Source organism: Lutra lutra, chromosome 5 (assembly GCF_902655055.1).
Source record: "Lutra lutra chromosome 5, mLutLut1.2, whole genome shotgun sequence".
Lineage (NCBI taxonomy): Eukaryota > Metazoa > Chordata > Mammalia > Carnivora > Mustelidae > Lutra > Lutra lutra.
In genome coordinates, this window is record NC_062282.1 from 123,450,313 (window position 1) to 123,478,161 (window position 27,849).

Here is a 27,849-nt window from a genome sequence, read left to right on the forward strand (position 1 = left end):
GAAGGCAGAGGCTTTAACCCACTGAGCCACCCAGGCACCCCTAACACCAATTATTTAACAGAAACATCAAAACATATCTTTATAACTCTCTGGAATTTTTCTAAGGTCACAGTGCATTTTCTGAACCCCTAATATGGTGAAAGCTAACTGAAAGTCAAAGACAGTAGTCAGTTCTTCCTTATTCTAACCTCCTTTCACAAGAAGTAATATAATGCTGTGCTTCCTGTGTACTATAAAAGGAAATCATCATGGGGTTGGCAGAAATAAACACTAACAAGAAACTACATACATGTCACTTTCAGACCACATTTTTTTTGGCTCCACTTCTGCCTATTGATAGGATGTCCCGATCCTAACAACAAATCTCAATTACAAAATCCTAACTACTCTTACACAATCACAAGGCAATCTAATAGTCTCAAATATAGACTATTTTTATACTATTAAATATAAGGAAATACAGCAGAGTTGGTAAGAAAAGATTTAACTTGAACATTGGTTCACCTGTGAAAAGCATGAGTTATAAGCAGGCAAAAGGAAGTTAGCTAAAATTTGCTAAAGGCTTTGTTTGGGTGACTATGAGAGTACGGGATCCCTGGAAATGAAAGGCAAGGAGAATACAACTTGCACCCCGTCTCACACATTCCTCTGCAAAACTCCCAACAGGTGCTCATGAGTAACACTGGGCAGGAGATCAGAAAAAACTTTCACTGAGGGCACTGAGGGCACCTCACCGGGCACCTCACCAAAAGACACAATACAGTTGCAGGAAAAGAAAAAGAAAACAAAACACTCTACCCCTGGGTGAAAGATAGCAGAACAATGACTAAGCAATTCCCTCATTTGCCTCAGACTCAAAATTTAAGGAGGCACCAAAAAAGCTCAGTAATCAAGACAAATAATCTTGTAATTGAATATTCTAAAAAACAAAAGTTAATTCAAACAAAAAAAAAAATCTAGTATTAAAGTTTCTTTCCTTTTGTTGTAGGATCTCATGTAACCTGGCATGACCCTGTTACCATTATTTAAAATCTCCTATTTTCTTCATTTGGGTCATAAAATAAACAGCAATAAACTTAAAAATTCACATCACACAAGGTATGCTGATAATGACAGAATTAAACTAGAAATCATTAACAAAGATAATAAGAGTATCTCCCAAATATTTGAAAATTAAACTAAACTCTGTAATAACAAAAAAGAACAAAAATAAACCAACAAAAAAATACCTACGGGTCAGAGTGCTTCCCTAAGGCAAATTAGAAAATACTCTGAAATGAATGAAAATGAAAACACAACAGGTATCAAAATTTACAAGATTAAAAAAAACGCAGTGCTTACAGGGAAACTTGTAGCATTAAACACTGATAATATTATAAAAGGAAGGTCTTGATTAAATTCTTAAGAATACATCTTAAGACACTAAAAACAGTAGAGCAATTAAAGCAAAGCCAAAAAGAGTAAAAAAGAGCAGAAATCAATTGAAACAGAAAAAATAAATGAAACGAAGGATGATTTTTGGGAGGGATATTATGAATAACTTCATGTCCCTAAATTCAATAATCTAGATAAAATGGACAAATTCCTTGAAAGAAACAAACTGCCAAACTCACAAGAAAGAAATATTGTGAATAGTTCTGTATTTATAAAAAAGCTTAGAGTTAAAAATTCTAACAAAGAAAACTCCAAGCCTAGATGGTTTTCCTGACAAATAATGCCAAACATTTAATGAAGAATACCAATTCTATACAGACTCTTCCCAAAAGCAGAGGAGGGGTGAACACTTTCCAACTTTTTTTTATGAGACAAGAATGATTAAATCAGATGAAATACCACAAAAGAAACAATGGACCAGCATGCTTTATAAACAAAACCAGATCAGTCCAGGTATGAATACCCTTACAACGACAGACATCATCTTTTAAATTAAAAGATCACCTGTTTTGCACAGTTTCTCATTCTTGGAAGCATATAAATTTCTTCAAGTTCCTTTTGTCTTTCTTCCTCTTCTAATCGTCTTCTTTGATCTTCTGGAATTATTTCTTCCCAATTCTTTGAATTTCTTTCTGGTTCCAACTCAATGTCATCCTCATCCATATTTGAAAAGTTGGCAACCTTAAATTCCAGAATTTTAACAGAATAAGCATTAAAGAAAAACTCATCCTTAAATTATATTTTGCATTTTAGGGGAGAGGAAGTGATATCCCAGAATAAGGCAATAAAACCTAAATATCCTCAGGATAATGAATATCACTATGGATTAAACCAAAAATGACTGCTAAGCTATCTATATTCTTTATTAGTTCTTTATTATTTGTTATTTTTTATTAGGTCAAAGTAGAATTAACCAAAAGCCTTATAGAATGATTCTCTTTTGTCCTGCTGCTCAACAAAATCAGTTGACAGACCAACAATATAATTTATAGTAACATGTTAAATCATCTTTTGCAGAAAATAGCACACCAGTCCATTAAGTACAAAGTGCTATAGAACAAACCAATATTCTTGTTTTTTAAAGATTTTTTTTTTTTTTTTTTTTTTTTTTTTAGATTTTATTTATTTATCTGTCAGAGAGAGAGAGAGCGAGCACAGGCAGACAGAATGGCAGGCAGAGGCAGAGGGAGAAGCAGGCTCCCGGATGAGCAAGGAGCCCGATGTGGGACTCGATCCCAGGACGCTGGGATCATGACCTGAGCTGAAGGCAGCTGCTTAACCAACTGAACCACCCAGGTGTCTGCAATATTCTTGTTTTTATGATCATAAAAAAGTAGTACAAAGAGTTACTGACAAGACACAAAGAACTCTGGGTCCATAGATAACCTTAGGTTATCTTGGGTTCCTGGTTTCTTCAATGTTAAAAAAAAAAGGGATAGAAAGAGCTCAATAACTTTTGTGAAGATTAAATAATATACTGAAGGAACTATGAAGACTGGTACACAGAAGGGATTCATTAAAGCTAACTGCCAATAGTGGCATATAAAACTTACAAAAATTGGATGAAAAAAAACCATGCTTATCCTGTGTTAAGAAATGATACTACAAATAGTGTTCATCCTTTCATGTCTTTATTTATTTTAAAGACTTATTTGAGAGACAGAGAATGTAATAAATATTTGTTGAATGAACAAATGACACAAACTGAACTGCCCTTCTTAGAACCCTCAGTTCCTGGAAAATGGCTATCGAGGAACTTGCTTCTTTACACTAAACAGCTTACTCTAGGAGGTTGGCTGACTTATTCTGCTTTAGGACTCCTTGCAACCTTTTAGCCCTTACCAGACCAGGGGTATTTATAAGTACTAATAGGAGTTCATTGCTTACATGGACTGATTAACTTGAGTTTTCTTAGGTATGACAATGCTTAACTTAATCTAACATCAAAAACTGCTCCAACAAACACTAGCTAAAAGCCTTCCGTCATAGAAATCTCCATTAGAGACCATGTTCACTCATTTACCCAAATATTTGAGGATGTGCTAGTTGCCAAGCACTTTTTTAGAAGCTAATTAGAATAACAGCCCTCCTCATTCCATTAAATATACCTATTCATAAATGATTTGGTCCTTTTCAAAACAAGTTGCTACTGGTTTGTCAAAATAAGGGAGAAAAATTTTCAAACACATAGAAAATTTTAAGACAAAAATCTTAAGAAATTATGTTGACTGTGATTAAAGAGATTAATAAAACATGAAATGACAAAAAAAAAATCACTCCCTCTCAATTTAGATAATTTAAAGGAAAAATTACAAAGAAAGAAAATCTACCTTGAACTGGGAAAGCAACTCATCTCCTACAGTTAAAGGGCCTGGTTCGTTTTCATGAGTTTCAGCCCTCTTCAAGATTTCATCTATATCCATTTCCTATAATTAGAAAGAAATCTTTAAGTATACTTTAATATATTTTGAAGTAAATATACCTCATAAATTTAAAGAAATGGCACATTTTAAGGAAAGTTTTTTTTTTACCTGGGGCTCTTGCTCTTCTCCTTCAGGTTCCTTAAAAAGTTCCTCAGCGCCAAACTTTAAAATGGCTGATAATTCTTCTTTATTGAAAGGAGTAGAACTAAATAAAGACAGACAAATAAAAATGCTTAATATTAACAGTTAACAATTTAGTACTTACACTGCACTTTCATTCATTATTGACACAGTCAACTTTATATAAGTTATATGACAGAGTTAGGTGAAGTGCTATAAGTTCATTTATTTTAAAAGATAAGAACTTGAAACCTGGAAATTAAAGGAATTTCTCCCAAGATTTATAAAACTTGAGTGGTGAAATCAGTACTGAATGTATGCTTTTGATTAAAAATTACTCCAGTGCTTTAAAAAATTGAAGAATTACAATACTAAATATGATACATCAAAGATCAGCTTGTAGTATGTAACTACCAGGGTGCCTGGGTGGCTCAGTGGGGTAAGCATCTGCCTTTCACTCAGGTCATGAACTAAGGGTTCTGGGATATAACCCCGTGTCATCAGGCTTTCTGCTCAGGGGGAAGTCTGCTTCTCCCTCTGACTCTCTTCTCCCCTGCCCCGGATTCATGTTCTCTCTAACCAGAAAATCTTAAAAAAAAAAAAAAAAAAAAAAAATTAAAGTAAGTAACTACCTTGAGGGGGCAGAACCTGTATGTAGTACTGTCTTCCCAGTTGTGTCCATTCTCTGAATTACAAGGTGATCTAAAACCATCTTCTTTTTGGCCCTTTCAAGTATATCCTCTTCAACTGATCCCTTCGTAACTAGACGATAAATATTCACCTGTAAAGATACGCATGATGAAACATAAAATGCAGTAAAAAGGATTCACTTGCTAACGAACACCCAAATACTCTACATAGAGGGAAGCTCATCCTATGTGAAATTTTCACTGGTCAAAATAAAAATTAAAAAAAAAACCCAATATATATAAAAGCTAAACTTCTTCAATTTAAAGATTATTTTGAGGCTGTGTCCTTCATATTTTGGTCAGGAGATTTTATTTGCCTTTTTTTTTTTTTTTTTTAAAAGCAATGACAGGGCGCGTGGGTGTCTCAGTGGGTTAAAGCCTCTGCCTTCGGCTCAGGTCATGATCTCAGGGTCCTGGGATTGAGTCCCACATTGGGCTCTCTGCTCCCCGGGAGCCTGCTTCCCGCCCCACTCTCTGCCTGCCTCTACAGCTACTTGTGATCTCTCTCTCTCTCAAGTAACTAAATAAAATCTTTAAGAAATATATTTAAAAAATAAAAAATAAATAAAAGCAATAATAGTAATTTTTAAGTTATTTTTTAGCTGAAAAAAAAAGTGGGAAAAAGTGGTAAACATATTACATCAGTTATGCTAATTCTGATTGTTTCATATTTCATATAATCCAAAATTCTGTGAACCATTTCCCATGTTAATGATGAAACCCTGCCATAAGACAAAGCTTTCCAAAACAAAAAAAATGATGTGTAGATATTTTGCCCTATTTCTCAAGACCAGCAGTTCTATATAAACAGTAGGACCATATAGGGATATTCTGAAAATTTATGGGGACATTTTCATAGTTTTTGAAATCATCAGGTGGGTTTACCAGTACTTAAGAGCACAGGGACCTGGGACATTAGACATTCTGCATTAAACTGGACAATCAGGCACAAAGAAAAAGTATCTTGAGTCTTTCAAGTCTTATAAATGATTTTTTTAAAACTTTTAAATTATTTTGAGTCTAAATTCGATTCCATTTTAAAGTAAATAATAAGAGTTTTAATGAAGTTCTAATACATACACTTTTTTCCCAGCATTTTTACTTCATAAATCAGTAGATAACAGGATATCATTTTATTTAGATCTCTGTCAAAAATTATTTCCAAATGTGTACAGTATTGGTGTCACCAATAAAACGCATCTGTATGACTCATCTATACTCATTTTATAGTTGTTGCATATAAATATTTAATAAGAGATATGAAATACCTTGTGTCAGATTTAGAACCAAATACTAGTAAAACCATAGGCACGTGCATTTCACAAATATGTGGAATTTGAAAAAACTAAACAAATGCTCATAGGGGAAAAGAGAAGCAAACCAAAAAACAGACTCTTAACAACAGAAAACAAATTGATGGTTACCACCTTGGGGATGTGGGTGGGGCATTAAACAGGTGATGGGGATTACGGAGGGCCCCTGTTGTAAGGCGTACCACGTGTTGTATGGAAGAGTTCAAGCACTATGATGTACACTTGAAACTAATAATATACTGCATGTTAACTGGAATTTAAATAAAAATTTAAAAAATAAAAAACACCCAGGAACAGGAAGCAATCTTATTATAATACACCAATAATCAAATAATAAAGAATACAACTCAATAATCATTAATAAAAATATGTATCCATATTTATATATTTTAAATGTGTTAAGTGATAATTAAATTATATTTAAAAATATAGTTATGTTTGTATCACATTTATTTTTTAAAAGTTTTGTAACATAAATGTAAGAAATCTGTGTTACCATCATTTTATTATCCTATTCAGATATTCTTCCCAGAGGTCTACCATGCAACTTTCTATAGTATTTTTATCTAACTGGTTCTTCTAATGTACCCTTTATTTTCTATCACCTATTGGAAAATGCGGTGGCCTTTAATTAGTATCTAAGTAGTATAAATGGAATGAGCCCAGCCATGTGTTAAGGATTTCAATACAGGAAGGTTTAGTGCAATTAACCACTATGCCCCATCTCATTCATAATAACAGGCCTAATCTGACTATTCACAAGGTCCAGCTCACTTATAAGATTACCTTACTTCTTCACCATCTCCTCTCTGGCAGTCTGTAATTTATCTTGGCATGCTATTATCCCTGCTTCAAGTGCACCTCTATAATATGCAAGTAAGAGTTATGACCAATTTTAATATTAATTGCTATTCTCTTATGCACCAACATACCCCTGGATCTTTCCTTCCTTGGTACTTCCAATGGAGAATGAGTTCTGCTCTTATTTTCCTATATATGTAGCTCTATATATTAAAATACGTATTTTTTAAAAAGGTTTTGGGTTGTTGTTTTTGTTCTATTTTTTTTTCTACCTAAATTGCTAATAGGGCACTCAAATTATTTTCAAATTCATGCATTCAATTCAAAGAAAAGGAGGTGCTAAAAACAGCTGATATAAAAGTAGTCACTGGGTCTGATGATGTTAAGAACCACTACTGTAAATACAAGCTTTCAGTTAGGGGTATGCAATATTGTTCCAGAGTATAAAAAATGACAGAAAGAAGCATAATGTATTTCTGATCAGAGTTTTATGAGAATTATTTGGGCAAAATATTTTTTCAATTTAAAATTATGGACAAATTTTTCAGTAGAAAACATGAAATCTTTAAAAAGTAGTATAAATGTGCCCATAAGTCTTTCTGTTGTTTCTTATCTCCTGCTTTGGAGAAGTTTGAGAAGCACTACTCTAGATGTAGGTAAATGAATTAAAATACAAAGACCAAGGCATCAGAATGATGACAGGTGGTTTTTCTCAAGGCCTATTATAACAGTATCAGAAAGCTATATAAAAACTATAAAATCAGAATGGCTTTTTTGCAATCTTATAGGCAAATGGATAAAATACAGGTTAAGAAAGAGGTAGCAATATACTAAAGAAAATCTCTTTCAGTAGTTAAGATAAAAACATTTTAAAGTTTAGGTTTTGAATGAAAAACATTGGTACTCTATAGCTGTAAACAAAACGTATGATTAAAAGAGAGGGAATAATCCTATTTTGGCAGTTACTTCAATTCTGCCAGACCTTCTTTCGGTAAATTTGAGTTCCTTAATATTTTACATGTTAAAGAGCAACATGACTGTGTTCCAATGACTTGACCAGGAAGATAAACCAAAATCACTTCCAAACACTGATGATCATAAAAAAAGAATACAAAAGTAAAATTAAAGAAAAAAAAAATACCTGTTTCTTCTGCCCAATTCGATGAGCTCTAGCCTGTGCCTGAAGATCATTTTGTGGATTCCAATCAGAATCAAATATAACAACAGTGTCAGCGGAGGCTAAATTAATTCCCAAGCCTCCAGCTCTTGTGGAAAGTAAAAAGCAGAAATCCTGTAAGGAATTATAAATAGGCTCGATTTTAAATTCTTCTAAACTGTGACTGTGAATAATTAATTAGAGAATTTAATAATTTATTTTTTTGAATTTAGAAGTATTTCACCAATAAAACTAAAAAGTAGTTTTAAAAAATACTAAAATACAAAACCTCTAGCAAAACCAGTCAACAAGACTCCTAAATACAAATATACATGGGAATAATATACACCAAATTTAAAAAATTCTAAATGAAAGTGGGCTAATTTATTCTGAATCAAATTAACTGTCCTATGCTGAAACAGTATTAAAAAGGGTAAAATTCTTCAGATTTAACACAGAATATTGATTTTTAAAAACCTCACAAAGCAAAACTGGGTAACAACAATATGATTTAAAAAAAAAAAAGCACATACAACTAAAATAGTGATTAAAATAATTCACAATTTTAAAACCATTCATACCTCTGATCCTTCAGCATTAAAATGATCTAGAGCTTGTTTTCTCAGCTCCCCTTTTATTGATCCATCTAATCTCTAGAAAGAACACAGTAAAATACTGCATATAATCAAATCAAATATTTAAAAATAATATTAAAATCAACAAGATTAAAAGCATTGATACCTAATCAATGAAATTAAGTATGAAAAGGCTGTACTGCTTTTGCTAAGACTGTAACAGAATATAAGGTACCTAAGAGGCAAGAAGACAATGTCCAGGCATTTTGTCTCTCAAGTTTGTGCTCTTAACCACTAAAACTATTTCCCCAGATTATAACAGTAAATAATGGCAATGGCTACCATTTCACCTGAGTCTCAGTGTAAGAAATACATTTTACATATGAATGAGTACACAGCTGTGTACCCAAAGCAAGTTACATGAAAACAATGTACCATGATATACTCACATATATTAAAATCTATTTCATTTTTTCAAAATATTGGTACAACTCATTAAACTGATTCCCAGATCCATTAACTGGTTACAGACCACAGTTTTATAAATGCTGATTAAGTCCAGCGTGGTTACTGGACCAACAGCCATCAATGTCACCTGAGAACTTAGAAATGCAAACTTTTGAGCCCCATCCCAGATGTACTGAATCAAAAACTCTGAGAACGGGATCCAGGGACATCTGGGTGGCTCAGTCGGTTAAGTGTCTGCCTTTGGCTCAGGTCATGATCTCAGGGTAATGGGATGGAGCCCCACATTGAGCTCTGCACTCAGTAGGAAGTCTGCTTCTCACTCTCCCTCTGCCCCTCCTCCCTGCTCATGTAGGCTCTCTAATAAATAAAAACTTTAAAGATTAAAAAAAAGAGAGAGAGATAGAGAAAGAGAGAAAGGAAGGAAGGAAAGGAAGGAAGGAAGGGAGGGAAAGAAAGAGGGAGGTAGATCCACCAAAACCCCCTGATTAAGTATGAAAGTCACTGATTTGGGGCACCACGGGTTCTAGTCAAATAGCCTGCATTTGAGTGTCTTCAGTATTCATGGGTTCCTGGACAAATGATCTTGACTTTTTACCTTGTTCATTTCTTTCTCAGGGAATAATCATAATAGTAGTATTTCCCTCACAAAATTCAGAGCATTCAGTGAGAGAAAACAGTAAAAACACTTAGCTCAGTATTGGATATATACTGAGTGCTTACCAAACACTTGCTGAAAATATATATTTTAAATAGTGCTATTTGTTTCCTTTTCATTAACAATTACAATTAGTAAACTTTTAAAATACAGTGGCTATATCATTTATTGAGATATAACTAGACCAAAAGAATGGTAAAAATAGTTTTCTCTGGGAATTAATCTGGGAATGAGAAGGCATTAGGGGCACAGAACTGCTGAAAACAAGCATTTCTTTACTCTATTGTTTTGTTTGACCATGTACATATACTAGCTTGACTAAAAACAACCGAGAGAGTTGAGGTGGGCACGGAGGGGTGATAGGGAGAAATACAATGGTAGCTGAAGGGTAATTCCTTTTTGAGGGAATAAAACATTCTAAGATTGTGCTGTTGGCTACCCAACTCTGTGCATATATTTAAAATCACTTAGTTGTACACTTTAAATGCATGAATTGCATGGGAAGGAAATTACATCTCAATCAAGATGTTACAAAAAACAATGATACTTTTTCCATACTTTTCCCCTAGCCTGAACGACTACATATTTCTCAACCATGTTCATATCACCAAAAACCTGTCTTTCAAAGCAGACATTACCAGAGTTGTAATGTTATTTTTATGTATAATTACCTGCTTAATATCTATCTCCCACATTATGATTTAAATTCTAACAGAGCAGGGATTATGTCTGTTGAGATTCATCCTTATAATTCTGCTTCTGTTTTATTTCCTGCACTAAATATATGTCATTAACTAGTTATAGGATTGAAGTTCACTAGGTTCTAGGCACTGTTTATAAAGGATTACATAAGGATTAAACAAATTATTAGAAAAGTACTGAGATTAGCACCTGTCTCTTTAACATTAAACATTCAATGTTAGCCTCAATTATACTGAATAGATTTCAAAATAAATAATGAATAAATGGAATATAAGACCATTTGGCCTTTTGTACCTTCCTTAGAGTCATCTGTAGTTTTATTCAGCAAGCTATGTATCAGAGTAACTATGAGAACATTATTCTTCAGAATCTGTAACAGTCTGGCCATTTCGATTTGAGCACAGAAGTACAGAATTAAAATAAAAATGAGAGAAAAGAAAAACTGCTTTGCTGCTAAATATAAGGTCAAAAAGGAAAAAAAGGAATAACGACAAATAGAAATTTTTCCCCCCCTAGCGAGGAAGAGAGAGAGAGGAGAGGGCAAAGGCAGAGGTAGACAAGGAGAGACAATCTTAAGCAGGCTCCACAGCCAGTGCAGAGCCGGACTTCAGGCTCAATCTCATGACCATGAGAGGACCTGAGCCAAAATTAAGATGCAGGAGCTTAACTGACTGAGCCACCAGGCACTCCACAAATAGAAATTTTTTAAATAGACCCAGTATCTTAGAAGTACAGTTTATATAAAAATCTATACAGAAGAATTTCAAAGGTAATTGTGTAGAATACACTCAAGAATCAGATAAAATTTTTTAAAAAATCAGATAAAATTTAAGTCAACAAAAAAGAAAAAATGAAATCCTTACTTGAAAGGGGAATTGACGATATTTCAAATATTCTGCAAGAATATCTAACATCCGCACCATTTGAGAAAAAATAAGAACTCTATTGCCTCGTTCTCTTAGACGAATTAACAGTTTGTCAAGAAGAATCAATTTTCCGCTACTACGGATTAAGTGCTAGGAAACAATAAATTACAAATGTTACAGCATGTGAAAAAAAAATCAATCAAATTAAATAAACACTCCACTTAATACTTCATCTTCTTTAATTATTTAAAATCAAAATGTTATGTTTTTATAATGGTGGAATATAGTTTATTTCAGTTTTCAAACTTTTCTAGGACCTTTCTAGGATCACTCTGATCTACGCCAGCTAGGATTTTCCTTGTAATTTAGCACCTAGGTTTTTGTCATGTTTTGGAGGTAAGGGGATGGGGGGAGTAGTTTCACTTCACTGGCTAGTCATTACAACTACTTCTCCAAAAATCTTTGAAAAACAATATACTGAAAGAAGCAGCTACTAAGCAACTAAAAGTTTTAAAACAATAACAAAACATATTTGAATTTATACATATCAGTCACTGAACCTAGGACTTTAAAGCACTACTAGAGTAGGATGGTAGTTGTGCCTTCTGCATACTTCTCATCCGTCTTCCAGAATTGACAGGAATGGTAAAACCTGAGGTTAAGATGTCTTTCTCAAGACTACCATTTGCCATACCACAAATTCAGCACATTCACTGATGTGAATTTCTGTCAATTAAGAAGATATTAAGGGATTTCTGCTGGATAGACCTTGTTAGTCCATACAAATCCAAATTTTAGAAAATGATCAAAATAATAAATTGAATAAATTATCATTTTAAAGGCTTTTTTTATAAAGACTAAAAAAAATTATTTAATTATACCATAACCAAAGAGAAATTTTAACTAATACATTAAAGCCTTGTGCCATTTTCAGTTATAACTGCAATAAGCATTTCTAGAATTTTGTTTTACCATAGAGTAACAATATTTTAAAATCCTTACTTGTAAGGCCTCCTGTTTATTATAGAATTCATTATTATCTGGTGGTTTAATGAGGTAGCAATGGTTACAACATTTCTTTAGCTCCATCATAATGTTCAAAAAGCCTGAGGTACTGCCCTTGGAACCTTTGCTGAGGGCTTTGTAATTCCTAGTTAATATCCATCTGTTTAAAGGGAAAAAATAACACAAAAATGAGGTTCAGCACAATACTTACCAGGATGAATTCTAAAATCATGAAAAAACAAGCACCAAAGCAAAACTGCACCATTACAAAGTTCACAACTGGATATACAATGGACCAAACCCCATTCACAAGACTAACGAACATCATTCATAAAATTAATGAGAAAACAACACATAACTTGTTATCTGAGCAATATACAGCAAAGGCTTAATGTAACATAGTGAGTATACCGTATTAATCCTTTTTCCCCTGAAGTTACTTCAAAAATGGATCAACTATGATCTATATTAACCTTCCTACAAATTTTATTACACTAGGCAACCAAAACATAGACATGAAAGAAACCTCATGAGCATACCTGGTTTACCCATACTGCCTTCTCTAAATTACAATTAAACAATATATATGCAACTTGTAGAAAAATTATGGGTGGTTATTTTTATCAGTCCAAACTATTTATGTAACTATATAACATTTCCTCTCACCACAATGTACTTTGTCTTCTACCATCTTTTATTTTCTTCCTTTCTATAAGGTTAGTCTGGGAAAGGACCTGAAACAATTTTATCACTGATATGCCTCAGAATGATATGGGGGGGCAGGGAGTGGGAATAGCTAGAGATAAAATAAGACTGGCTGTGAGTTGAAAACAAACCCGAGGGTTGGAATTTTTTTAATAATGTTTGAAATTTTTGTCTATGTTTAAAATTTTCCACAACACAAACAAAATTTCATGCAAAAAATGTATTCCTTTTCATGTATGGTACTTACAGCTTTTACCATGAAATAAGTTTTTCAGAATCCAAATGCATGTATACAACAGTGCATTTTATGCAATTAAATGTTTAAATAGCTTTTAGGACAAATATTACCTTTTGATTCTTTGAAGCAGAAGTAGTATTATATAGATCTTACATACAAATTTATCTTAAGTATGATTAATATTCCTCAAAAGGGGGCCTAAAATTTTAAGTTTCTTGTTCTGGCGTCTACCTTTGTCAATTATGTAATCATCATAACTACAAAATAATGCCTTAGTATCACTAACAGTTAAGTATTATTAACACTTAACAGAACCCTCTATATGGTAACAGAGCACAAAATAGAGAAACACAATTAATCATGATTAGTATTAGGTTACCCATGGTCTTGAACATGCCATTTAATCTTCTCTTTGCTTCAAGAGCCTATAGAATAAACCTATTCTAAAATTCAACAATCGTTACTACTCTAAGAACATACTGCAGGGTGGAGGGACACCTCAATGAGACAAGGTTACAGGGGGTTATTTAGAATTAAATGTCCAACATGTGGTCTGTTTACGGCTTACTTGTAATACTGTTTCTGTAAAGCACTCATTTCCATTCTTAAAATCTGCTCAACCTTGGCAGGAAGAGATTTTTCCACATCTTTTTTAACTCTGCGTAACAGAAATGGCTCAAGCTCCTTGTGGAGGCTTGCATAACCATATTCTCTGCCTTTTCCATGTTCTTCTTCAAAATCTTCCCAGGAAGAAAACCTTAAAAATGTAAGAAATGGAAGAACTACTGAAAAAAAGTCATTGAATATGAGATTTTTGAGAGTAGTCATATATAAACAAAATACAGACTTTCAAGAAAAGAGATTTGCTAATATTAGTCACTTCTAAGAACCATCCTTTCCAAGAAATCTGTCATGTATCCAAAGGTGAAACAAAGTTGTTTTACAAAATTATGATTCTCTTTGAGTTAAAGATGTTAAATAAAATTAAAGTATTTTCAAATACAGGATTTTCACTACAATATTTCTCAAAGAATTTTAAAATTCTGAAAAAAGAATTTGTCATCTTGAACAAGTTATCTGACCTTTATCTACTCTAATTTTCCTCATTTAGAAAAAGGGATTGCCAGTACATTATTATTGTTATTACTGCTCCTATTAAATACTAAGAAGGATACTGTTTCAGTTTTCCAAATGAATTTTATTTTGAACAAGGGCAAAATGAACTGTTATAATTTATTACACATGACTTAAACTTGTTTATTTACAAAACTGAAAAAATATTAGAAATATGAACTGTTGCATGTCACTTCCTTTTTTAATTTTCCTTCTTAAAAATCTGTGGTCCAATGTTCCAGGGCAATAAAACTTCTTATGGACCTTATTACCTACATTAATTATTTTACTATGAAGCGTAACATATAAAACTAATATTAAAACTATATATCCCAACTTATCTTACTTTTCTGGCATAATGAAATGTAGCAAAGACCAGAGCTCTTTGAGGGAGTTTTGTAGAGGAGTTCCAGTAATAAGGAGACGATGATTGGACTTAAAGTCTATTAAAGTTTTATACAGAAGAGAGTCATCATTCTTTAATCGATGTGCTTCATCTACACCTATAAACGCCCAATTTAGACCTCCAAGGAATGCCTTAAAATGAACAGAACACAGTTAACATTTTAAGAGAGAAATTAAATTCAAATTACTAAACTGAGGCAAACTGAAATTAAAAGCAAACTTTTTTCAAATAAAAATTATATATTTCAAGATTTATTGAAATCCTCAAATAAAGTAACTCAACATGCAAAACAAAGTTCCTTTGATGACGAATTCACTCATTGGAAAACAGAGAAAGGCAAATGCAAGTTTTTACTAGCTTACACATTCAAAAAGGAAAAAGAAACACAATAGTACCATTAAAATAGTATCATTTAAAATTTTTCACAAAGATTTTTAGCTTTAGGCCAGCAGAAGTCCCTATTAATGTCAATTTAGAGAAAGAAAATAGGATATAAATTTGGACATGTCTTATTCCAAGTGTAGAAATAATTTACTGTATGATTTTTATGAGCTGTGGATCTCCAATATATAAATGTGGGTCTCTGACTTAAAACAGAGGCAGGCCTCATTCTGCTCTTTAATGGCTGCATAAACTAGGAGACAAGCTCATTAACCTCTTTTGAGACGGAATTTTTCCAATAAAATAGAGCAGCATCTTATAAAATAGATGGGAATTACTTGAGATATGAACTATAAAGAACTAAATAAACAACATCTATAAAGCATTTAGTATAGTGCTTCACCCAGAGGTAGCTTAATTCTTTCAGGTATTTTCCTTCTCTTTAAAGATCTTACAAATCAACACACTATACCAAACTAGTTTTATATAAGTCAATAGTTGGTAAACTTTTCTTGTAAAGACTCAGATGGTAAATATTTAAGCTTCTTGCAGACAAATGTGTATTGGTCTCCGTCACATATTCTTTGTTTTTACACCATCTAAAAATGTAAAAACCATTCTTCGTTCAAAAGTTACGAAATATAAGCCAGATTTGACCCAGAGGATGTGGTCTTCTGACCCATGATTTATCTTCTCATCCTATCCACAATATATGGTAAAGCAAAAATTAATATACTCCAAACAGAAAAGCATAAGTAATACACACCTTATCCTTCAATAAAATTTCGTAAGTTGTTAAAAGTATATTAAATTTTAACCGTTTGGTCTGGGGATGCATCCATTCATGAGTTCTTATCTATCAAGAAATTTTGAAGATAATTTTAAGACAAACATTAAGTACACTTTATTTGAATACCTAAAAAAAAATCCCTCGAAAATACAGAAAAAACTATGTTTGTTTATATAATAAAATCATTTTAATTCCTAACACAGTCCAACAAGCTACAATCATCTTACTTATAAATAAAAATATAAACAGCACAGCATTTCAAAGCCTATACGTTTTCAAAGCCTACACGTTTTTAATACAAATTTCCCACTGAAGGAAGTTCTCATTTAATAAAACATAAGTGATTAATTCATTTTATAACATAGCATTTATGGATAAGATATAATATCCAGGTCTGCTTTACAATATTTAGAAGGAAAGTACTCTGTAGAGGTACGGATCAAACAAAACCGGCAAAGCATTAAAACTGTGAAGCTGGAGATGGACACGCAGAGATTTATTATACTCTTCTGCCTGCTTTCATGTATATTTGAAACTTTCTATAAGAAATTAGAAAAAAATATATATTACATAAAGTAACACTCAGCTAAAAATTGTCTTTTGTTACAGCCAATTGTACTAAATACTTTGTGGCAAGTTTTACACTAGAAACTAAGACTATAAAGACAAGTATGTCTAGATTTCTAAATTTGTGAAGAAACAACTTACCATATTTCTGCTGTTAATGTCACCTAAATAAACCACAGCATTCATTTGAGAAGCCCATGTCTGAATTTCCCTTTGCCAAGAAGTAAGAGTGGAAAGTGGTACCACTAACAGAAAAGGTCCATATAATTGATGTTCATGAAACAAATAGTTCAGAAATGAGATCGTCTGTATTGTTTTTCCAAGGCCCATTTCATCAGCAAGGATGCAACTATTTCCTCTACAAAATTAAGAACAAAAATTATGTATACAATAGATTCAAATTTATAAAGAAACTTTTTCACATAACCCATGTACAAATTTAAACAGTTAAAATTAATCTGAAAGGTATACAAATATACCACTTTTATTAGCTATCAATAATAAGTAAAGGTTTCTGCAATAGTATGAGAGAAGTACACAAAGTTTACCATTTTAGTCCAAAGGAAGCTTAAAGAATAACAATAATATGAAGTAGTGCAGCACTTAAACAAGTTAAACTCAAACTCCACTGGGATTTTCTTCTTAGTATTATTAAGTATTACTTACATACTAAGGAAATTCAAAAGCCTGCATATAAATACCAAATGGTCTTTATCCTTGATATTGGTGTAAATCTTTTCCAAATCCCATATTTGTAAAATTCGTATGCCCTCAAATTAAACAGACAATTTAAAATATACTTACTTGCACCAAGAGTGAGCAAGCCAATTTAAACCATTCAGTTGATAATCTCTTAATTCTAAACTCTCATGTCCTCCAATATAGGATGGTTGCTTTTTTAGGGCTACAAATCTTGGCCTTTGTTTTAATACCTTTAGTAGAAATAAATGAATAAGAAGAACTATCAAATGAGAGAATTTTTAAAGATCAAAATCTTAGCTTTTACCATAAATTCTCAAATTTTATCTAAAATTTCAGGCTCAGAAATTCCATGACTCAAAATCTCAAGATTCATTCAAATAAGACTGTATTCTCTTACTGTAACAACAATGTACAGTGACATATTTTGCCCTTTTTGGACAAAAAAATGAAAGAAATAAATAAGTTCCTACTGAAATATTTCAGTCTTACACAGTTCACAAGATAGAGCTATCTTAAATTCATTCATTTAACTGCTGGTGCAGCACTGACCTAGAAATAAACCATACAACTGGCTTAACAGAAATCTCTGATTTCTAAATTACCATTATCAGTTTAATTCAATCTTATAGTAAGAAAACAAATTCTAGTAGTATACAGACCCTCAAAACTATGGTTAATAATGTCTCTAAGTATAAAGATCTTATATTAGGCAAGGTAGTCCTGGGTACTACTTCTTTTCTTATTGGTATGTCCCTTATTTCTTTCCCACCTTCAGAGAAAATATTCACTACCTTTTAAAGCAAGGATATATATCTATTTTCTAGGGAATTTCCCTTATTTGGTCTCCCCAAGACACTCCTCAGAACTACTGCCACCAATTTATCACCTTCCTGACCGTTTCACTCACCAAGACTAAAAGACAGCACCACATCTAAGACCAGAGAGCAATCACCAGAACACTCTTTCCTTTAAGATCTATCAACCAAGCAGTTCCTTCTCTTAGCTTCTCTGAAATCAGGATCTAACTCTCCATTTGGGCTTGTAATATTTATGATGTGTAAATACTATTTTCAATTAGTTAAAAATTCCAAACAATACTCACTTTGCAATCTTTAAAAGGAGTGGTTTTTGATTGATTCCTGCTAAAATACTCATCTATGCATGCTTGAAACTTTTTGGAAATTAGAGCTCCATCCTCCCAGCTGCACTCTGAGTATGGAAGGCCCTGCCATTTACAGTAATAATCGGGATAACCAGCTGCTGACTTCTGATTGGAATGAGCTGTGAGATAAATCAATGAAAATATTTATTTATTTTCACAATGAATCTTATCCAAGGACTAATCTTTGGTAAAAACTACATAAGCAAAAATCAGTCATCTGGTTTACATTACCCTATTACAGTAAGACTAAACTACTATATTTGATGTGTAAGCAATAAATTTAAATTTTTTTCAGATCAAGCATGGAAAAATAAAAGTTCAGTGAGAATCATTTATTACTAACCAATTATTCGTTCCACAATTTGATACTGTTTGTGTAGATCATCTGTAAGTTCTTGCTGGCAATTATAATATTCCACATCTTCTGGAGAAGCATTTTTCAACCTGAAAGATTATTAATCCACAAACAGACTTCAAAATCTCCCCTAAATAACCATTCCCCCATACTATCTGTAGCACAAAATCTCCCATTTGCCACTTATCATGTGAGTCAGCTGAATAATGAAGAAACTGAAATAGAAATAAAGTGAAGCATCATTAATTTTTAATTTTAAAAATGTATAATTTATAATATATATGAGACACGATTATCTACATGATTATCATTAACAAGAAGTTCAGACATGGCTATTCCCAAAAGTTTACCTTCAAATACAATTTAAATCTATAAATAGTTATTTTAGGTTATTGCATTTTTTTTTAAAGATTTTATTTATTTATTTGACAGAGTGAGCACGAGCAGGAGGAGTGGGAGAGGGAAAAGCAGGCTCCCCTCTGAGCAAGGAGCCTGATACGGGGCTGTATCCCAGGATCCTGAGATTATGTCCTGAGCTGAAGGCAGACACTTAACTGACTGAGCCACTCAGGCATCCTTTGGGTTATTGGACTCTTGACTATGTATTCCTTATTAAAAAAAACCTTAGTAATCATCTTTGAACTGTTAAAAAATTAAGTAAAATATAAAACATATTTACCATCTTTTTGTTTCCTGATCTTTTTTCTTATAGTTATCCAATTTTTTCATTCCTCTAACATTCTGCTGCTTAAGGGTTTCTTCTGTCTCCCAAGTATTGTGAATATGGGACCATCCTTTCCATTTAATCAAATATTGGATCTCGCCTGGTTCCTTGTTTTTTTCAAATCCTGCATTTGGGTCACCATCTGCTTCAACTGCATAGATGGTTGTAGTAGCACCAGTAGCTGAAAAAGAAAACACAATACATTCCATGTAATTCTGTTATAAGATCATTTCCTTCAACTCAAAAATTCAAGAATATGAATAAAAATATATGTTTTTAAATAAGTAAAGAATCAGTGTAGAGAATGTAAGGATAATTGTATTACACATACATAAAAGAAACTCCAAATTTTAGAATGGAAAGATTATCTAATTTAATCCCCTCAGTTTTAAAATTAGAAAAAACAAGGTCAAAAAACAGTGGCACACCTAAAGTCATACAGCAATTTATAATAACCAATGACTGGCTGCCTGATAACTGGAAATAAAATATGAAAAATCATCTTTAAAAACTCCAAAATCATTATGTTGGAGATATCTGTACCCTCATGTTCAATGCAGCATTATTTACAACAGCCAAGATATGGAAACAACCTAAGTATCCCCTCAACAGATAAAGAAAATGTGGTACACATATATAATGGAATACTATTTAGCCACAAAAAGAAGGAAATTCTGCCATTTTGCAACAATGTGGATGAATTTGAGGATATTACACTAAATGAAATAAGTGAGAGTAAGACAAATACCATATGATCTCACTTACATATGGAATCTAAAACAAACAAAAACCTCATAGGAAAAGAGATCATCAGATCTGTAGTTACCTGGGGCAGCCAGTAGATGTGTGTGGGGGTTAATAATGTAGATGTATACAAACTTCCAGTTTTAAGATAAGTAAGTATTGGGGATGTAATGTACAACATAATGACCACAGTTAACACTGTTCTACAGTTTATTTGAAACCTATTCTAAGGGTAGGTTTTAAAAGTTACCACAAAGAAAAAAAATTTTCTCTCTTTCTTCCTCTTATTCTATCTATACGAGATGATGGATAAATATAAACTATTTGTGGTAACAATTTTGCAATGTATGCAAGTCATGCTGTCAATCTTAAATTTATACATTGTATTTCGTATCTCGATAAAACAAAAAAAAAGGCATGTCAGGATAACTAAAAATAACCTACAGATTAGAGATGAAAGAAAAAACATTTAAAAATAACCAAACTATCTGTGAAACTGAAAGTACCTAAATAACAACCATTATTTAGGTATGACAACAAAAAAACTGAAATACATAGTTTATAAGAATTTTTCTAATTATTTGCAATGAACAAAGTCAGGTTAAGTGGATTATGTGGGAAGAAAATATTCAGGCTAAGCAAACTATATTTTTCCACCCTCTTCGCTTTCAAAACTGAAATAACTTCAAGAAATACTTTATTTACTTTAGTAAATATTACTGAAACAACCAAACAATAAATGTTTTTTAAGAAAATACCTCCTTTTCTCCCAATCCGACAATCCATAAAACGTTCTATTGTTTCAAATTCTTCTTCCTCAGGTTGAGGAACATCCTCTCCACAGACCTCCAGTAGATCATCAGAATCTGTTTTCATTTCTTCATCTTCTTTATAGCTAACATTGACAGTTGCCTGGCGACGAGAACTTCTTTTATCATTATCATAATCTTCTTCATCATCTTCCTCCTCAGATGAATCAATCTGTCTCTTTTTTTGTCCAAGAATTTTCTTCCCATTTTTTGCCTTAGATCTAAGTAGGGAAGACCAGAGGATAGAGGTGTTTTACAGAAACACTAGCATATAAAACAAGATGCAAGACACTATATACAGAAAGAGTACCTTCTGTAACCAACAATTTTCAGGATCAAATTGAAAACATACTATACTTACCTATTTTGAGGTTTTCTGCTTTTAACTTTGTTTTTTGGCTCATAATCAGATTCTGTTTCATCACAACTGCTTTTATCTCTTTCTTCTTCAGATTCTGAATCTGAACCAGATTGAGATGGAGATCCTGACCCAGACATTTGCCAATCTTCACTGTATATAGAATATATAAAGTATGTTTGTTTATCCTTACATCGTATAGCAAATTTTATCTCTGATAAAAGTACCAAAAAAAATCAAACTGAACTACATTTCAGTTACTATTAAAAAAACTGTTGCTTTTACCCACACCAACATATTAACATGTGAGTAGAGTAAAAAAATGCTGGAAATTATTCTTCACAGATTTCTCCCATAACTGTAGAGTTTTGTTAATCATTTAGTTACACTTAAATGAATGGCAAATAAGGAAATGTTATTCTGATTATCTCTGTGGATGAAAACATAATATGCTATTTAAAGAATCACAGGGTTTAATTTTGAAAATCTTGTATAATTATATTTGCCCTCTCTAAAAAAAAGATTCTAATCCCTTTCATTTTAATTTTCTGGAGACTGTGATTTTTAAAAATATACACTCTGAAACTGATTTTTAAAGTAGTACATGTTCATTAAGAAGCCCAAAATACAGTATAGAGAAATGTATATAAAAAAAAAATCAGTCCACTTTAACCAACAGTCAATGAGCAGCTTACCTTTATTGCTATTTTTCGTCTACTCAGTCTATTTAATTCTAATACATATGTAGAGAAAAATTACTGGCTGCACATGTTAATATTCTACTATAATATAAACTTCAAATGGAAGATACATATTAAATTCTTATATATACACCATATCCTTTTCTCACAGCTACTGCTTCTACTCCATTCCTCTGTATCTCTTGTGTCAATTACAACTTTGTCAAGAGTTACATAAGCAAGCACATATGCTAAAATCTGGTTTATGATAAAAACATGAGAAGCAATTTCTTTTTTATCTTGAGATCTTTTTAGAGCTTGCAAATTAGAAGTAGCAATACTTGGAATACATGAAAGTATCTCCAATTCACTATTTTTTAGAACACAAATTACAGTGATTTTTATATTTAACCAAGCCTACCCATCATCCCAAATCACTAGATTTTTAAAAATTATTTGGCTGTACCTCTGCTAAGTTTACAAATTACTAACTCAGTGGAAGAGTTTAGAGAGCTGATGAGACACAGTAGCTGAAAATGTACTACATAAACTAAAAGATCTGAGGAAATTAGCCAGAATGTAGCACAGAAATAAAGGGATAAAAAAACATGATACAGTAAGATTAATGAAGATGGATGATCCAGCAGATATATAAAATAGATATAATCCAATATGACTGATATATATTAATAATAGTACCAGAGAGATTTACAGGATAAGAAAATGTCCAAAAAACAGGAATCTTCACATTAAAGATATATGAGTGAATAAAGTGGAATAAATAAATAACAAATCCAGAGCCAGACACACCAAAGTGAAACTACAGAATATTCAAGACAAATAGAAAAATAAGACCTAAGACAATGGAATAATATTTTTGACAAAATGAAAGAGAAAAAAAATCAGACCATCTAAGTAACTGAACTTAGAATCTGAAGTACTCTTAAACACCTTCTGAGTCAGGATGTTTAGGAAATTACAGTGAGTTTCTAAATGAGTTCTATAGAGAAAGTAAATTTCACATGCAGATAAACAGTAAGATAGCTATTAACATAAATTAACAGAATTACCCAAATTTCCACCGGTCCCTACACTTCTACATAGTTTTCCCAAGTTATTAAAATTTTCTGATTTTATGACCAAGTAGAACTCTGGAATTTAAAAATACAAAGGAGAGAGGGGTTATAAAAGATAAACAAATGGCACAAAAACCTCAAGTTCCTCAGAGAAAAATGGATATTAAAAATTAATAGTTTAAATTAATCTAATAAGATGCCATGAGTCAAGAATTTACATAAGTCTACTTTTGACAATTTTTCATAAAGATAAGAAACACAACGTCAAAAGGTCTTCCTGATACGACAATGACTGGCTGAACAAAATGACATACTCTTTATGTTTTTTCCTTTTGACCTCGTTCGATGAGTCATCAGAATCTTCACTGCTGGAGGAATCCTACAAAGAAAAAAACAAAGCTAATGTTATTAATGATTAGAATTTGACCGTGGTATCAAATTTTTGCTTGTCATACTATTTAGCATTCACTTTGCTAATAACGCTATATATATATATATATATATATATATATATATATACATATATATATAAAAAATGTAAAATATATATACAATGCTATATATATTATATATAACTATATATACATATAACTATATATATAACCATGTTGTTATATTTGTACCATTAGCACATAAAGTAATAGCATCTTTATAACAAATTTATAACACAGCCATTGAAATTAGGTAAATAATCACAATGTCAGCATTTTATGTAACACCTTAAAATCTACCACCTCTAGAAACCATTATTCTTGCCTAGTATGGCCTCAAAAAGGAATTGTAATTGTTGGTATATTCAAATTTGGATTTAATATATTAATATTAAATAGGAAATATACATTTTATATTTATAAATATATGTGTGTTATATATGGTAAAAATACATAAACATACATCTAATAAGCTATATTAAAATAAAAATATTTTTAAAATTTAATATTTTCCTGCCCCATTAGACAGTTTTTGATAGAGTTCTGAATGTTTCTGCACAAACACACATGCTGGTGTACTTACATGTGCACAGGAACTATACTGTTTGTATCTACAGCCTATCCTTTTAAAAAGATGTTGTGACTTATTCATATTCTATACAAATGATTTAACAGACACGTTTGTCTGTATATTTTCACAGTATTCACATTTAGTTTATTTCTAGTTTTGCTGTGATAAGCAAATGTACACACGTCTGTTTGGATTAATTCCTAAAAGTGGAATTACTGGATAATAACATATGTATATTTCAAGGCTCTTGATACACATACTTACTTCCTCATCCTTTCAGAACACTGTAATAATTTCATAAACACCTACACCTAGTTAAATGATTGGGCATAATATCTACTTTTAAAATAATGGTTTCCTTTTATTTACTTATTTGACAGAGACACGGTGAGAGCAGAAAACAAACAGGAAGAGTGGGAGAAGGAGAACCAGGGCTCCGGCTGAGCAGGGAGCCTGATGCAGGGCTCGATCCCAGGGCCCTAGGATCATGCCCTGAGCCACCCAGGCATCCCTAAAATAATAGCTTTCATGATGAAAACTCACCTCCTCTGATCCACTATTAGATGAAGCCTGATGCTGCTGCTGCTGCTGCTGCTGCTTCTTGAGCATTGCAGATCTCTGAACGGCCAGAATACTAGGGCTAGATTTCCAAAACTGTAACAGAAATATAACCAGTGAAGGATGAAATTTTGAAAAAAACAAAAAAAGGTTAATTTACTGAACAGTAGTACCAGCATTATCACTGCCTCCAAATAATAAGTTAAGACTCTTTTCTGTACTCACATTATGTGTAACACAATATTATGGCAATTAAAATAAAATTCTGAGCTTTAGTTGCATATAAAAAATTTATGGTGTGCCGAGTTCATAAACAAACAATATTAATCAATATATTCTTTGGTGCTCCATATTTTCAAAAAACAAAGTGACAATCTATGACACTTTTGCTACTGGAAAAGTGGCTGCCTGGTTTTTTAATTAATGTGAGGTGAAGATGAAGAGCTTGAGTCAGAATGCAAATCAACTATGTCACTAAGTATATAGTTTCAGTTCAACTGACTTTTATTTTCGTTTATTTATTAGACAGTAAGATTTTCTCCATGGCAGAAGATATGTGTTGATATACATTCTGGCCCAAAAATCTTACCATGACTGGTACTCTAAGTAACACTACTGTATTCTATTATGAGGAGTAGATAGGTTTTAGTAAATCTTGTATTAGCCTTTTTCAAACAGAATGACCCTTAGCCTACTCTACCAAGTTATCTTCAAGGAAGCAAGTTCTCTTAGATTCCCTTATCAGCAATAAAGTACCTCCTTTGAAGATCTTGAAAATACAGATCAGACACTCTAAGATTAACAGAAAGATCTCACAAAACCTTTAATTTTTATCCATGAGACAATGAATATTTATGAAACTCAGTTTCTGCCTTAGAAAGTGTTTATTTTGTACTTGCTTGACCACTTCTCTTCCAGCCAATCAAGTCCACAGATACTTTACATTTGAGAAAGTAAATTTTAATGTTTAAAATTAATGTTTTCTAAAAGCTAGACTAGAATGTTATAAATTTTCCCAAAGTAGTAGAAGAAATCAATCTTTCAGGATACTTTATTACCTCAGCTCCATCAACTTTCGGTGGTTTTGCTTGGACTTTGTTTTCTCGGGAAGTGTCTGATTCAGACTCTGACTGACTGCCTGATTCAGATCCGGACTCAGAGTCACTGCTACCTGACTGGCTACTGCTTCCATCACTACTGCTTCCAGAACTTGAACCCGATGCTGAGCCCGAAGCTGACCCAGAATCATCATCCGACTGGCTACAATTTGAAAATAAACAGATTTCAAACAAAATTTATTAGGAATTTAATTTTCCTTGAAAGTCAGCAGAAAGCCTCAAATCTTTAAGCCTCGTTTATTTCATATTTCAACATTCCATAGACAGATAGAAAAAAGAATATTAATCTATAATAAATGACTTACTTTGTAGATTTAGTACAGTTTTGACAAAAACATAAGCCATCAGATCACAATCTTCCTCCAAGATAATAAGTAAAATCTATCAAACACAGAATCCTAAGCTAGAAACTTGGGAAAACAAGAAATTGAAGCCATATAGTCCCTATCCTTAAAAGGCAATTTAACCATAGGAACTCTAACGAAGAAATTGTGTGAAGAAAACAATGTACTGAAAATTTTCACAGTCGTAGGTAGGAAAAAAACTAGTTTCTACTTGTTTTTAAATTATACCTGTACTCTACCATTCTGGGGGAAAATAATTTATTAAAATTAAACTATGAAAAAGGGTGTCTGGGTGGCTCAGTCGGTTAAGCATCTGCCTTTAGCTTGGGTCATGATCCCGAGGTCCTAGGGATCGAGTCAACACATCGGGCCCCCTGCTCAGAGGGGAATCTGCTTCTCCCTCTCCCTCTGCTCCTCCCCCAACTCATGCTAACGCTCTCTCTCTCTCTCTCCAATAAATAAAATCTTTCAAAAAAATTTTAAAAATTAAAAAATGAAATTAAGCTATGATAGAATATAATTTACTGAAAGAAAAAAATCAGTAATTGCTTCTCTGAGAATATCACTGAATCTCTCATGGTTCCACAGTAATAAATCTGAAATAGTAAATTCTCACAATCTTTCCTAACCGCTGTATATCACATGTGAAAGCAATTAACAGTTCATTGAGAAACCACTTTTTTTCCATTACTAATTTTCAGTCTAAAGTAGTCTAGAAATGGTCAGGACTATACAGGTGACTGTAAATTACTATTATTCCCAAGGCCATTTGTTCACATAGTGTTTACATCTGAATTGTTGAAAACTAGGGCATTAAATTCTTTATATACACGTTTGATTCACCTTTTAATGTACTTTTACCTAGCTTTTTTTTTTTTTTAAGATTGTATTTATTTATTTGACAGAGAGAGACACAGCAAGAGAGGAAATACAAGTAGAGGGAGTGGGAGAAGGAGAGGCAGGCTTCCCAATGAGCAGGGAGCCCGATGCCAGGGCTCGATCGCAGGACCCTGGAATCATGACCTGTGCTGAAGGCAGACACTTAACGACTGAGCCACTCAGGCGCCCCTAATTTCACCTAGCATTATGACAAACAACAGATAATGTAGTTTATGTATACACAGCTCAACTCAAGCTTCATCATCCTCTGCTGTAATTTTCAGAAATACCACCAGGTGGAGGTATTATTCTAAAGAAATAGACGGCAATATTAAAAGTAATTCCTTTATAAAAATTTCTCCTTTTCTAGAGCAAGGAGTTTAGTTTTCACATGGAAACACAGACATAAAAGTTTGAAAGAAGACTTCTGATTCCAAAAGTTAGATATAAATTAAATGCTTAAAATGCAAACATTTGCATATCTGAAAGTCTAAGAATTGAGTAGAATAAAATTTTCACAGAAACAGAAAAAATTTGCCTTTTAAAGTCTATGATATCAAGACCACTTTTTTAAAAAAAGATTTATTCATTTATTTTAAAGAGAGAGAGAAAGAGAGCATGGATGCAAGTAAGAAGAGGAGCAGAGGAAAAGGGAAAGAGAATCTTTTTTTTTTTTTTGTCAGAGAGAGAGGAGAGCAAGCGAGCACAGGCAGACAGAATGGCAGGCAGAGGCAGAGGGAGAAGCAGGCTCCCCGCCAAACAAGGAGCCCGATGTGGGACTCGATCCCAGGACGCTGGGATCATGACCTGAGCCGAAGGCAGCTGCTTAACCAACTGAGCCACCCAGGCGTCCCGGAAAGAGAATCTTTAAGCAGACTCCCCACTGAGTGCAGAGCCCAACAGGGGGGCTCAATCTCGTGCTCCTGAGATC

At 32.7% G+C, this 27,849-nt stretch overlaps 1 protein-coding gene across 2 annotated transcripts in view; it reads right to left on the reverse strand.

The window, feature by feature from the left end:
* Positions 1-27,849, reverse strand: part of CHD1 (chromodomain helicase DNA binding protein 1) — a 74,202-nt gene that overhangs the window by 21,398 nt on the left and 24,955 nt on the right. For both annotated transcript variants that reach the window (XM_047729164.1, XM_047729163.1), the window contains exons 3-23: positions 25,636-25,837; positions 24,563-24,673; positions 23,332-23,396; positions 21,265-21,414; positions 20,853-21,124; positions 19,306-19,531; positions 18,615-18,715; positions 18,212-18,390; positions 17,212-17,339; positions 16,549-16,765; positions 15,817-15,906; positions 14,610-14,800; positions 13,719-13,907; positions 12,205-12,367; positions 11,200-11,352; positions 8,518-8,589; positions 7,922-8,071; positions 4,610-4,758; positions 3,966-4,062; positions 3,765-3,860; positions 1,939-2,115 (exon numbers count right to left, since the gene is read on the reverse strand). In XM_047729164.1, coding sequence (XP_047585120.1) covers positions 1,939-2,115; positions 3,765-3,860; positions 3,966-4,062; positions 4,610-4,758; positions 7,922-8,071; positions 8,518-8,589; positions 11,200-11,352; positions 12,205-12,367; positions 13,719-13,907; positions 14,610-14,800; positions 15,817-15,906; positions 16,549-16,765; positions 17,212-17,339; positions 18,212-18,390; positions 18,615-18,715; positions 19,306-19,531; positions 20,853-21,124; positions 21,265-21,414; positions 23,332-23,396; positions 24,563-24,673; positions 25,636-25,837 — 3,178 coding nt within the window. The remainder of the gene's footprint in view (positions 1-1,938; positions 2,116-3,764; positions 3,861-3,965; positions 4,063-4,609; positions 4,759-7,921; positions 8,072-8,517; positions 8,590-11,199; positions 11,353-12,204; positions 12,368-13,718; positions 13,908-14,609; positions 14,801-15,816; positions 15,907-16,548; positions 16,766-17,211; positions 17,340-18,211; positions 18,391-18,614; positions 18,716-19,305; positions 19,532-20,852; positions 21,125-21,264; positions 21,415-23,331; positions 23,397-24,562; positions 24,674-25,635; positions 25,838-27,849) is intronic.